Source organism: Ostrinia furnacalis, unplaced genomic scaffold (assembly GCF_004193835.3).
Source record: "Ostrinia furnacalis isolate ACB-3 unplaced genomic scaffold, ASM419383v2 OfSCF2954, whole genome shotgun sequence".
Taxonomy (NCBI): domain Eukaryota; kingdom Metazoa; phylum Arthropoda; class Insecta; order Lepidoptera; family Crambidae; genus Ostrinia; species Ostrinia furnacalis.
Window position 1 is genome coordinate 1 of NW_021133193.1, and position 12020 is coordinate 12020.

The 12020-nt window shown below is 43.1% G+C and overlaps 1 protein-coding gene across 1 annotated transcript in view; it reads left to right on the top strand.

Annotated features, from left to right (window-relative positions):
• Window positions 1-1568: 1568 nt before the first annotated feature.
• The window catches only part of LOC114356808 (baculoviral IAP repeat-containing protein 6-like), a gene marked incomplete at its 3' end in the record, with an annotated part of 32133 nt that continues 21681 nt past the window's right edge, over window positions 1569-12020 (top strand). Inside the window, 11 exon segments of the mRNA XM_028310164.1 lie at window positions 1569-1733; window positions 2766-2841; window positions 2925-3053; window positions 5318-5570; window positions 6738-6934; window positions 7643-7784; window positions 7961-8059; window positions 8144-8269; window positions 8752-8891; window positions 9385-9544; window positions 11318-11545. Of these exon segments, the coding sequence (XP_028165965.1) occupies window positions 1570-1733; window positions 2766-2841; window positions 2925-3053; window positions 5318-5570; window positions 6738-6934; window positions 7643-7784; window positions 7961-8059; window positions 8144-8269; window positions 8752-8891; window positions 9385-9544; window positions 11318-11545 (1714 nt within the window).

Here is a 12020-nt window from a genome sequence, read left to right on the forward strand (position 1 = left end):
TTGGTTTGGATCTTGTAAATTGCATCTATGAGTTGCTCTTGGTTTGCTAAAATATCTTCCATTGAAGACATGCTTGATTATTGCTTGAAATTGATTGAAATTGCTTGCTATAAATTGTATTTGTACCTGATTTACTTGCTTTTTTGATGAGTGTTCGAGTGTTTGATGAATGCTTGCTTGTTTCTTTATTTGCTTGATTCTTGATTTCTTGTTTAGGTACTAGTCCCCAATGTCTTTGCGAACTCTGTACAGATTATGCGCCTTCTCAATCCAGTTGGTGAGACCCTCTTCCGGGAGGCCAAATGGACCGATTCGCTCCGTACGCGAGATTCACAAAGCACTGAGTTTTCTTGATTGTAGATAAATCCGGCTCGAATAAAGATGTATGGTCTATTGCTAGCCATACACCTTTCTTGATTATGTTGATTATGAAGAGAATGATTCAAACTCCTTGTTGAATGTAGATATTTATTACTTGATTACGTATAAAGGTACAATAATTGATTAACGAGAGTCGCGGCCACTTGTTAGGCTGCTAAATCGAACACTAAACTTAAAATAATGTAAAACATAAAATATAAAATTGGGTCAGCCGCGCATAGCAATATATTGCTGATGTTTGCAATTGTACGGTGACGCACCGTACAGAGGACGATTTTGTGAAAGCAAAAAGTTAAAGAAACTAACGGAGTGACGTCACGAGCCGAGTCAGCATGGCGGCTAGCGTTTCCGCGCTAAAAGTCAAAATCATATTTACACTCAAGTTTTAAGTCATTTATAGGCTTTTAAAAATTAAAATTAAAATTAAAATTCCACTGGTTCATTATAACCTTACGATTGATTTACAACATATTTCAAAAAAAGGTGTAAGACCCTATTTGTTTTTCTGATTGTCACTAATTCGCTCCTGTCTCCAGATGGACTGCACGTTCATGGAGAACGTGATCGCGCTCTGGCTGACGCTAAACGGGTCGGCGTTGCCTTTTGACACTGTGAACACTTACTTTGATAACGCGTCACTTCTCATTACGTCACTAATTCGCTCCTGTCTCCAGATGGACTGAACGTTCATGGAGAACGTGATCGCCCTCTGGCTGACGCTAAACGGGTCGGCGTTACCTTTGACACTGTGTACACCGACTTTGATAACGCGTCATTTCTCATTACGTCACTAATTCAATGTGTTAAATACTATTGCTATAGGTTCCCAAACTTATTTGAGACGCGCCCCCTTTCAAACATCCAAAAAATTTCGTGCCCCCCCTCGCCTCCCCTGAGGGGCGCGCCCCCCCACTTTGGGAACCAATGCTTTTATAGCGTCTGTCTTACACAAAACTTGCGCGCAAAAAGCAAATCTAGTATGTAAATCATCAAACTTCTAACGCTCGTAACTCAGTTCAGACTTAGTTTAGAGGTATACATGTCATAGTAAGTTTGGTTTATTACACTATTTTGTAATCAAAAAACAAAGTTTGGTCGATTGCCGCGCGAAAAAAAAAGACGCCAATTTCCGGCATTGTCTTTTGTAATTGGCTACAATTTTTTTTTTATTATTTTACTAATCCACAGATGGACTGCACGTTCATGGAGAACGTGATCGCGCTCTGGTTAACACTCAACGGGTCGGCGTGGGGCGGCGCGTGGTCGCTGGCCACGCTGGCCGTGCCCGCCGACATGCCGCGCGTGCGCTTCGCCCCAGACACCGTCAACGCGCTGCTGCAGTCGCTGTGCACGTGAGTACACACTTGTATAGTCTGGTCCGGGAGCACGTAGAATAGGGATGTTTCCTGGGTCAAAAAGCAAGAGTTTTAATTAGTCCGTCAGTTAACTTATCAAAAAATACTCTACACGTATTTTTCATTTTCAAACTAATGAAAATTTAAAGAGATAAAGCGCGCCAAAGTTCATAAGAAGACGCCCGTGACGTCAATGCTTGCATAAAAGTGCCGCACGTTGTGACGTCGTGCGGAACTTCAACGCACCATAACTATGTAATTATTTGTTAGATTGACAAATAAAAATATATGTGTCCAATATTTTTTGATATTAAACATGACTGACTAAAAAAATTTTTTTAGGAAACTAGCCTATTTTGTCCAATGACCCCAAGCTACCCATCCTTATCGCTCACGCGTGTTGCATGTTGCTGTCGCGCTCGCACACTCACTGCGGGCGCCCGTCGCACAGTCGCGACAGCAATATAATTAGGGTAGGTTGGGGTCATTGGACAAGATTCTACGTGCTCCCGGACCAGACTATAGCTTAAGGCTCAAGCTCAAGGTTTCCACCAATGTGGAGCGTAGCAGAGCAGGGAAGTGTGTTGAATTAATCAATCAAATTTCATTATTTCCACTTCTCGTCTCCGCTCCGTACAGCTCCACTCAACGTCGCTGTCAAATTCTATAGAAAAAATTGACGATCCGACACTTCTCCGCTCCGCTCCGCTTTGGTGGAAATCGGGCCTAAAACTTGCACGGGTACACGCCTAATAATACATGCCCGCATGTGGAAACCCGTCGCACGCATCTGCGTCACACTGCGCTGCGCCCGCGCAAGCTTGAGCCCTACGCTCAATTCCTACCCCAAAAAAAAAATCGACAATCCATAGAACACCAGATTACACAGATTGTATCAATATTGATCGACTGCCTGGCCTATAGCTTCAGACGTATGTTTGTTTATTTCCGTTATAATTTTAGTACCAAAATGTACTATAAAGCCTAAAATCCTTCAAGAAATACTCAAATTGTGGTATTTGTTTACAGATTGGAAAACGTATCGCTGAGGTGTTGGGTGTTATCCATGCAAACCCTCGCCTGGATCACCAATTTGCCTTTGCAGGTTTGTAAAACTAACAATAATTTTTCAGCTTTCGTAACCTTCAAAATCCTCTTTCTGTAACTAACATTTGTCATTATTTGCAGATGGAAGGCAGCACTCAGACTATGGGTCGAGTGATACTCGAATGCGAGCACTTCGTGCCGGCTGTGGTGAAGTTCATCACCATGAATGTTGCCACAGATGGCGCTGTGATCTCCTCGGAACCTTATCTTGTAAGTTTGATATCTATTTACATTTTCGAGCGACTATTTGATGCGGAAATGAGCATCAGATTTTACGTATTTTTTTAAAAGTTTGAGCGACTTTTTAATGCGGAAATGAGCATCACATTTTAACTATTATTTAAGAAGATTCAGACTATGTTTGTCAGCTGCTGCAGTCCTGAAGCTCTAGGGTACAAATATTATTAGATGTTGAGCACAATAATTTATCCCCAAATCATTGTTGTTATTACAATATGTATGCTCATCCATTATATTGTTGCCATATCTCAAACTTTATTTGTCTTGAGTGTTATTGCATTATATTGTTGCCGTATCCCAATATTTGCTTGTCTTGAGTCTAGCAAAGTTATTGGTGTGCCATGAAGAAACACAAGATTTAGGCCCAGAACAGACGGTGAAACGCAACTGCAACGAAACTGCAACTGCTAGTTACTTTTGAGTTGCATCTAAGTTTCTGCCATAGCGTCTGTTGAGAGACCACACATGACGCGACCAGTAGGCCTAAGATGCGCGCCACGATAAGCGGTTATCACGCCATTTTATCGATTTTGCCCATACATTTTGACGTCGATAAAAGTTATCACGGCGCGCATCTTAGGCCTACTGTTTGAAACTTTCAGTTTCAGTTTCATTCATCAGAATCATCACAAAGTTGCAGTTTCGTTTCACCGTCTGTTCAGTACGGCTAGCACGAAAAACTTTCGAGTTCAAATCGTTTGCGTACTCGAATCGCCATCAAAAGATTTAGTACGTAAACTACAACAGCGCCCTTTTGAACGTGTCGTAAAGTGAACTTAGTGTAAGAAATGGTTTCACGAAACTTATTTTGAGAATCAAAATTGTCACGTTATCGTTTAATTCGAAGGTTGGGTACGAGGGCTGCACTAAAAGTATCGGGAATGGAATATTTCCACTGTTCCTATCATATCAAAATATTTTTAATTGCAAACTCCTTGGTTTTAAACATCGAATACCATTTATTTATTTAAAAAAAGATTCTTGGTCTTATCACAAGGTCTTGTGAAACTTGTTTAGTCGTTGAGAAAATGGAATTGACTCGAGAAAATTAAAGAGCGATGATTTATTATGACTTTCTTAGTGGTTTAACACAAAAACAGTGTGTTGACCGGATGATTTCTGCATTTGGTAATGAAGCCCCATCCAAAACCACAATTTATCGCTGGTTTGCTGAATTTCAACGTGGACGTGTCAAGCTCAGTGATGATCCCCGTCAAGGTCGTCCAAAAACTGCAGTCACCTAAGAAAACGTTGATTTTGCGTAAGCTGATTGAAGAAGATCGACATGAGTGACATACCGCGAGATTCAGGCAACTTTAGAAATTAGCATGAGTCAAATACAAATAATCTTGCATGAACAATTAGGTGTAAAAAAGTTGTTTTCCCGATGGATACCGCATTCGCTCTGTGAAGAGCAAAAAGCGGCTCGCGTTACTTGGTGCGTCAGAACTCTCGAAAGATTACACGCAGGATCCTCAAATGCTGTATACAACATCGTATTAGGTGACGAATCCTGGATATGTGCGTACGAACCCGAAACAAAAACCCAGTCACGAGTTTGGGTGTTCAAAAATGAGTTAAAGCCAACAAAAATTGTTCGTTCACGGAGTGTTGCAAAAAAAATGGTGGCCACGTTTGTCTCCAAGACCGGCCATGTTGCATCTATTCCTCTTGGGGGACAAAGAACGGTTAATGCAGAATGGCATGCTAGCATTTGTTTTCCACAAGTCGTTTCTGAACTCCGTAAAGAGAACTGCAACCACCGCATCATCCTCCATCACGACAATGCGAGTTCTCACACCGCGCACAGAACAAAAGAGTTTTTAGAGCAAGAAAACATAGAATTATTAGACCATCCGCCATACAGCCCCGACCTAAGCCCTAATGATTTCTATACTTTCCCTAAAATAAAGAATAAATTGCGTGGTCAGAGATTTTTATCACCTGAAGAAGCTGTGGACGCCTACAAAACGGCCATTTTGGAGACCCAAACTTCCGAATGGAATGGTTGCTTAAATGATTGGTTTCGTTTATGGAAAAATGTGTCAAATTTCGCGGAGAATACTTTAAAAAGCAATAAATACATTTTTAAATAGTAATGTTGTTTCACTTCCTTGATTCCCGAAATTTTCAGTGCCGCCCTCGTATCAAATTTTATCGAATACGCAAACGATTCGTAGACGAAAGTTGTTCACGCTAGAGGTACTGGGCCTTACCGTTATTGTTTCGGTTAGGGCGGAGCCACAATCGGCGCGGGCGCGGGCGCCGCGTCCGCCCTGCACGCGCTGCTGTCGCGCGTGGTGTGCGCGCGCGGCGCGGCGGGCGCGCTGGCGTCGCTGCGGATGGTGGCGAGCGTGTGGCGGCGCGGCGGCGAGCCCGGCCAGGCCTACGACCTGCAGGCCACGCTGCTGCGCCTGGCGCTGTCCATCCTGCAGCTGCTCAGCGGCCGCCACACGCAGCACGCGGTCGCGCTGCTCGACACCGTCGGTGAGTGGCTGACACTTTGGCTGGCACTTTGGTGGCTGGGAATTAAGTACGGTTTACTATACAGGGTGGAATTTTGGAGGGAAAGTACTCTTATTACTGTAGATAGAAAATTTTACTCAAAGAAAACATTCCTTTTTTTTTTTTTTAAAAGAATAAGAACTGCACTCAAAGAAAGATTTCCGAAAATTTTTCGAAAATTTACCACCATACCATACAATTTTCTGTAAATAATTACAATCATATAAGATTTCATGATTTTCCTTTCAATTGATTTATCAAGTTTCTTAGAGAGATTTCATCCTTATACTTAACTCTAACGATTGATACAATAAAAATAGAGGGTGTAATTTTTAACAGATTTGAGTTGGTTCGATGCTCGAGTATGGCAAGCAAATTTTTGAAAATTTTTGAATAGAGTTTTGTTTCTTTTGAAAAATAAAGGAATGTTTTCTTTGAGTGATTTTTTTTATCTACAGTATTAAGAGTACTTTCCCTCCAGGTGGCATTACAAAATTCCACCCTGTATATTATTCTAACTAAGACATAACTTATCTAAAATAAGTCGTGACGTCACTAGCTTATTATTAGACTCATAATACAACGCACGTCTATCGATTGACCGCATTTGTGTGACGTTGAGGTGTATGGCGCGGCACAAAGCGTAAAGCCGCGTATCCACTAGAGGCAGACTCTTGCCGAGCGGCTGCCTTGTCCCGAGTGACAAAATGTGGCTCGGTCCGCGGCGACGAAATTTGCCTCGCAAAGAGTTGTGAGTCGGTTAAGGCAGTCTCCATTAAAACAGCCGCGGGTCGAGGCGGCCGCACGATCCGAGGCTGCTTCTAGTGGATACCCGGCTTTATAATATTTTTATAGCATCATAATGAGGGCTATCGTTTAAGCACTCACCAGTTAGCGCCACTGTAGAGTAAGGTCCTGTCACTCGCTAGTAGCGAAGACAGTGGCACCAACTGGTGAGCGCGAAAGTGGTAGGAGGACTGTCGCATTTGCACTCATCAAGATGGCGCCACTGTGGAGTAAGGTCCTGTTAATCGCCAGGGGTGCCAATTGTTAAGTATAAAAACGATAGCCCTCATTGACGTGCAATTCATAATGCCGTACCGTGCCGCTTAAAAATTGTTTATTCACTAACATCACTTTGTTCCCCAGCTCACATGTCAGCCGGCTGGGTGCGCGAGAGCAACAGCTCGCGCGGCGAGGCCGGGTCGGAGGCGCGGCTGTCGGGGCTGCTGGCCGACGTGCTGGGCGGCGGCGGCCGGCGCGCCCCGCTGCGACGCGCCGTGCTGGCCCAGCTGCTGCACTACTGCCGCAAGCTGCTGGCCGTGCCCTACCCGCCGCCCGCGCCGGTGAGTATTGTTAGGCATTTAACAGATGCTCTGTTTACCCCAATGTCAAAGTCTACCTTGATATCAATACAAAATGCATGCTGCATGAGCTGCAGTTGCAGCAGCCGCACCACACTAGTCTAGCCAGTGAGTCCCTGCAACATTTTGTCAGACTCAAGAAAGCAGACTTCTATGCGGTCTACGTCGTTGCGATTGTCGTCTGCAAACTTGGAAAGCGATTATCGCATGACCGGCGGTTGGTAATAGAAGAAAAACAGTCGCCCGTCAACCGAATCAAAAGGTGAATTCATGACGCAAGCTGCTGGCGGTGCCCTACCCCCATCTTGCGCTGGTGGGTTCCACATTGTTGAGCATCCAACGCTTTTCATCACAACTTTCTGGGAGCTCAAAACCCCGCTATACTCAGGGTTGGCACTCGGCGTCGCTATATCGCTGCGCGAATGCGTGTCGGCACTGCGCAGGTGACGTTTGAAAGACGTTAGTTTAAGGGATCCCTAACACGTTCACTGCGCAAGGGGTAAACCTTGACTTCACTGGTCAAAGGTGATGACCCATTACCGGAAACTTGGATTATGAAAATGACAAATAAATATGGTTACTTTATTTGTATTTATACCGTCAAAAATATTATAGTTAGTCAAGAAAGACCACTTTGTAACTGTAAAACAACGCAAGTGTTCCTCTAACAACTTTATTTTCCAATTCCAGTCTGGATCAAGTCCGAACATGTCCACGGGCGAACAGTCACAAACGGACGAAAGCAAGGCGCAGCATTCACAGCACGCGGCTACTAATGTGGAAGACGAACGCAAGCAGCAAGCTGCGAGAACGCCTTGCCACGCTGACACAGGTAACAATACACCCTAATGCTTAGTGCACAAGGTCGATTGTTGAAATGTGCGGGCGCAGCACTCATAGGATGCTGCCCCCAACGACAATCAACCCTATTTATTAATCTTTAAGGTCGATTTTTATCAAGGAAAGAAAATTAATCTGTACCTTTAATCTATCTTTTTTTGTCCACAGTACTACAACACCCACTCATTATGGAGAGATTCTACAGAACGCTGTCCATGTGCGACGGCATGAGTAACCTATTTTTGAACTCTGGTAAATAATTAATATGTACTTTATCTTATTAACTGAATAACATTGACTATTAATCAAGTGTTTAAAACATGTTGCTAATTTATTGCCTTTTATATTCAGGAATGAACTCAGAGACGGCTGGCGACTACGCGTCTCTGAAGGAGGAGGTGTTCTGGCTCGTAGCCACCATCCCTAGCGTGGCTGCCAACCCTGTGCTTATGGTTTCTAGCATTATGGACTTCATCAGTAAGTAACCATTTGCTTGTTGCGTCTTCATTACCTCCGTAAAAAGGGTTAGTTTATTTTTGCAACTAGGCTTTTAAAACACTTTCATCTGATATGAACTTGAGATTTCGATATACTATTTTTTTTCCCAGAACCACTCGGTTACTAAATTGAGAATTAGGTACATTAGATGCCGATTGAGCTTAGTTCTTTACCCCCTTACTAATAAAAAGTTACACAGTTGTTGAACACTGTTTTAAAATGACATTTCCATACTAAACGTTAGAGTATAAGTTTTATTTGTAAGGGGGTAAGTCTTTTTGTATTCCTGTAGATGTGAACCCACTAGTTATTCGCCACTTTCTACGGGATAAACTTGGCCTTCACTGGTTGGGTTTTTATTGACGGTCAAGCTGCAGATCCTGGCTACACAGGAGTTGCAACTTGGGAATAGTCCCGTTAGCTATGCGCCATAATGCTAAAGTTTCAATTATTTTGTATAGGGAAAGAAGAAGTCGTCCACCTATCTCAAGCTATGCAGCAGCTAATCATCCGTCTGCTGGACAAGCCCGAAGCGCAGGCGGCTTTCATCGAGGCCGGCGGGCTGGAGCTGGCCGTTGAGAAGCTCACCGCCTGCCATCTGGTAAGCTACCGGGTTACTTCAAACTTGACCTTCACTGGCTGGGTTTTTATTAGTTGTCAAGCTGTAGGTCCTGGCTACACAGGAGTTGCAGCGGTGGGAAAGATGGGAGGTGGGAATCGTCCCGTTACCGGGTTACTTCGTTCGTTTATGTCAGCCAAATGACGCACACTGCTGGACAAAGTCATCTCAAGGATTTCCCCCACGGCTTGCATGATTATTACATTACTTCATCCAAGGTCAATTAGGTATGCATTTTAAGGATGCTATTCCCGACCAGCGGTACGAAAGTTGCCATTCTGAAGTGGATTGAAGCTGCAATATTTTTTCAGATACATCTTGTATACTGGCGACTTTGGTTTGGACAAACGTTAGCACGTATACCCAGGCTTCTCCGACGGTAAATGAAACACAGCCACGTGATTATATTTAACGGGAATAAGACTTTATTTGAACTCTGAAGTAATTTTCAATTTCCAATCCATTTCTTTTGCAGTCAGGACCGAGCAACAGCCAGGGGCTGGTGTCCTCGCTGATGAACTACCTGAAGCTGCCGCCGCAGCTCATTAACCTTTCCACGCCCGCTACCAGCAGCAAGAAGAACCAGCCGCCCGTCATTGAGACCACTAACGGGCTCGTCAACATTGCACCGCTGTGTAAGTCAACTATACTTGTGAATATTATTTTATCGATGTTGTGGTTTTTAATGTGGTAATTAACGAGACATAATGATGGTCTATTCATGATATTTTGTTTTATAATCTTGTCTAAGTTATCTTATTTGTTATGGTCACCATATCAACCAAACTTGTCCAAGTAATGATATTATCCTAAGGTTGACCATCTGTCCATATCAGTCTTATTATTTGTGTTTCTTTTGAAATGCAGATTCTAAGTAACCAGATAAGTTCTACAATGTAAGCTCGTTAGGCGTTGGTTACCTAAAATTATTCCAAATCATGTATAGCCTGACCAGGAACATAAAAACCCTGGCATAGAGGCGCGTCAATTGCATTTGATAGTGCAACACTGAGTACAGTCGTACCTGTTTTAAATTAATAGGCTAACTTTATGTATCATGATTCAGGATTACGGGCTAATTTGATATTTTCATAAATTAACGAAAAAATATTATTATAGGTAACTTGGTTTAAATAAATTAAATGAAACCATCAATCGAGCTAGTAGGATTTATTTTATTATTCATCAATAATCAAATTCAGAACTTGAATATTTAACTGCAATGTCTGCTCATGAACGCTTCAAACTCGGTACTTCTTTCCCAATTCCATAAAATTCAACACTTAGAAAGTGACAAAAACTTTAAAATAGGTAGTTGATACAAACCACAGCTAATTTTCATAGTGGACTGTACTATACGATAAACATGTCAGTCAATTTGACAACCTTTGTTGGAAACATTATTCAATGAAAATATTGTCCGAACCCTTGGTATTTCTCTTCGACAAATACTTTAACACATTGTGAACCACTTTTCTTTCACGACTATAAAAAGATTTTAGCAATTTCATTCACAAAATCAATTGCGCACATTTAAAATAAAGTTTGTTTACACTTTGACAGCAATAGACTGACATGAAAGGTGACATGTCAATGAAGTTTTCAGTTACTGTTGCCATTAAAAGAAATTAGTACCATTAGTTTTCCGCAACATGGCGAGGGTTTTTATGTTCCTGGTCAGGCTATAAATAACACGCCCGTAGTTTAAGTTTGTTTAATGAGAAACTATTGATTGCTAGTTGACAATAAAATCTTCATGGTATACCTGTTCAGAGAGAGCAAGTAAAGGTAGAGTAAAAGTGCTTGCTCGCACGCAATCGTCGCAATATCAGTTCAAAAAAAGCATGTCGTCAAACATAGAAGTATAACCACAGAATAATAATAAGTACTACGTACAGAAAATTTACTTCGCGAAGGTATTTAAGAAAATGTATGCTCAATGTCATTAACAATATGGTGTAATTTAGCCTGTCTCAAGAGTCAAGCACCATTTTGTTGACAAGCGTCAGTGATCGGCACTGCGCCGAAGCTATAGGGCTGACTTCGGTAAAATGATGTGACGTGAGGGGCCAAACTGCGGAAAATGGCGAAGGAAATACATGATTTAGCATGAATTATCATGAATAATATTAACCACTTATTTACCTCTCAGTATCTTGAGGCAACTTAAAAAAGTACATTCTGTGTTTTTATTATTATTTAGGCAGTTAAATACTGCACAGTATTTAGTACACCATTTTCTTTATTTTCTTCCGTCATACACAAGAATACGCGTGCGTGAGTCAATGTTCGCTCGTATGTGAGGCCTTGTCGAATAGTATCCTGTAGGTGGGCCATCGTGCGTGTTTTGTTTTCGATGTAAACTCGCGGAGATGAACAGGCCTGGTATAACGTAATGCTTGTTGCAGGTTCGGTGTCGTGCGGCAACCCGACCGCGCAGGCGGCGGACGTGCTGCTCGAAGGCTCGGGCACGAGCAGCGGGCGCGGCACGTGCGCGGCGCGGCGCGTGCGCGCGGCCGCCTGGTCCTACCACTTCTTCAGCGCTGACGACACGTCGCTGGCTCTCACGCTCACGCTGCCCTACGCTGCGGCCTTACACGAGCTGCAGTTGCAGCCGCATCTTACTAGTCTAGCCAGTGAGTATCAGCAACATTACTACTGTACAGTACTTACTACAGCCACTTCTTTAGCGATGATACGTCTCTGGCGCTCACGCTCACGCTGCCCTACGCTGCGGCCTTACACGAGTTGCAGTTGCAGCCGCATCTTACTAGTCTAGCCAGTGAGTCATACCAACATCATTATTATTGTGTCAGTCACTTCTTCAGCGCTGACGACACGTCGCTGGCTCTCACGCTCACGCTGCCCTACGCTGCTGCGTTACACGAGCTACAGTTGCAACCGCATCTTACTAGTCTAGCCAGTGAGTACCTGCGACATTACTACTGTACTGTACATACTACAGCCACTTCTTCAGCGATGATATAATTATGGCGCTCACGCTCAAGCTGCTCTATGTCGCTGCGCTTCATGAGCTGCAGTTTCAGTCGCACCTTACCAGTCTAGCCAGTGAGTCATACCAACATCATTATTATTGTGTCAGTCACTTCT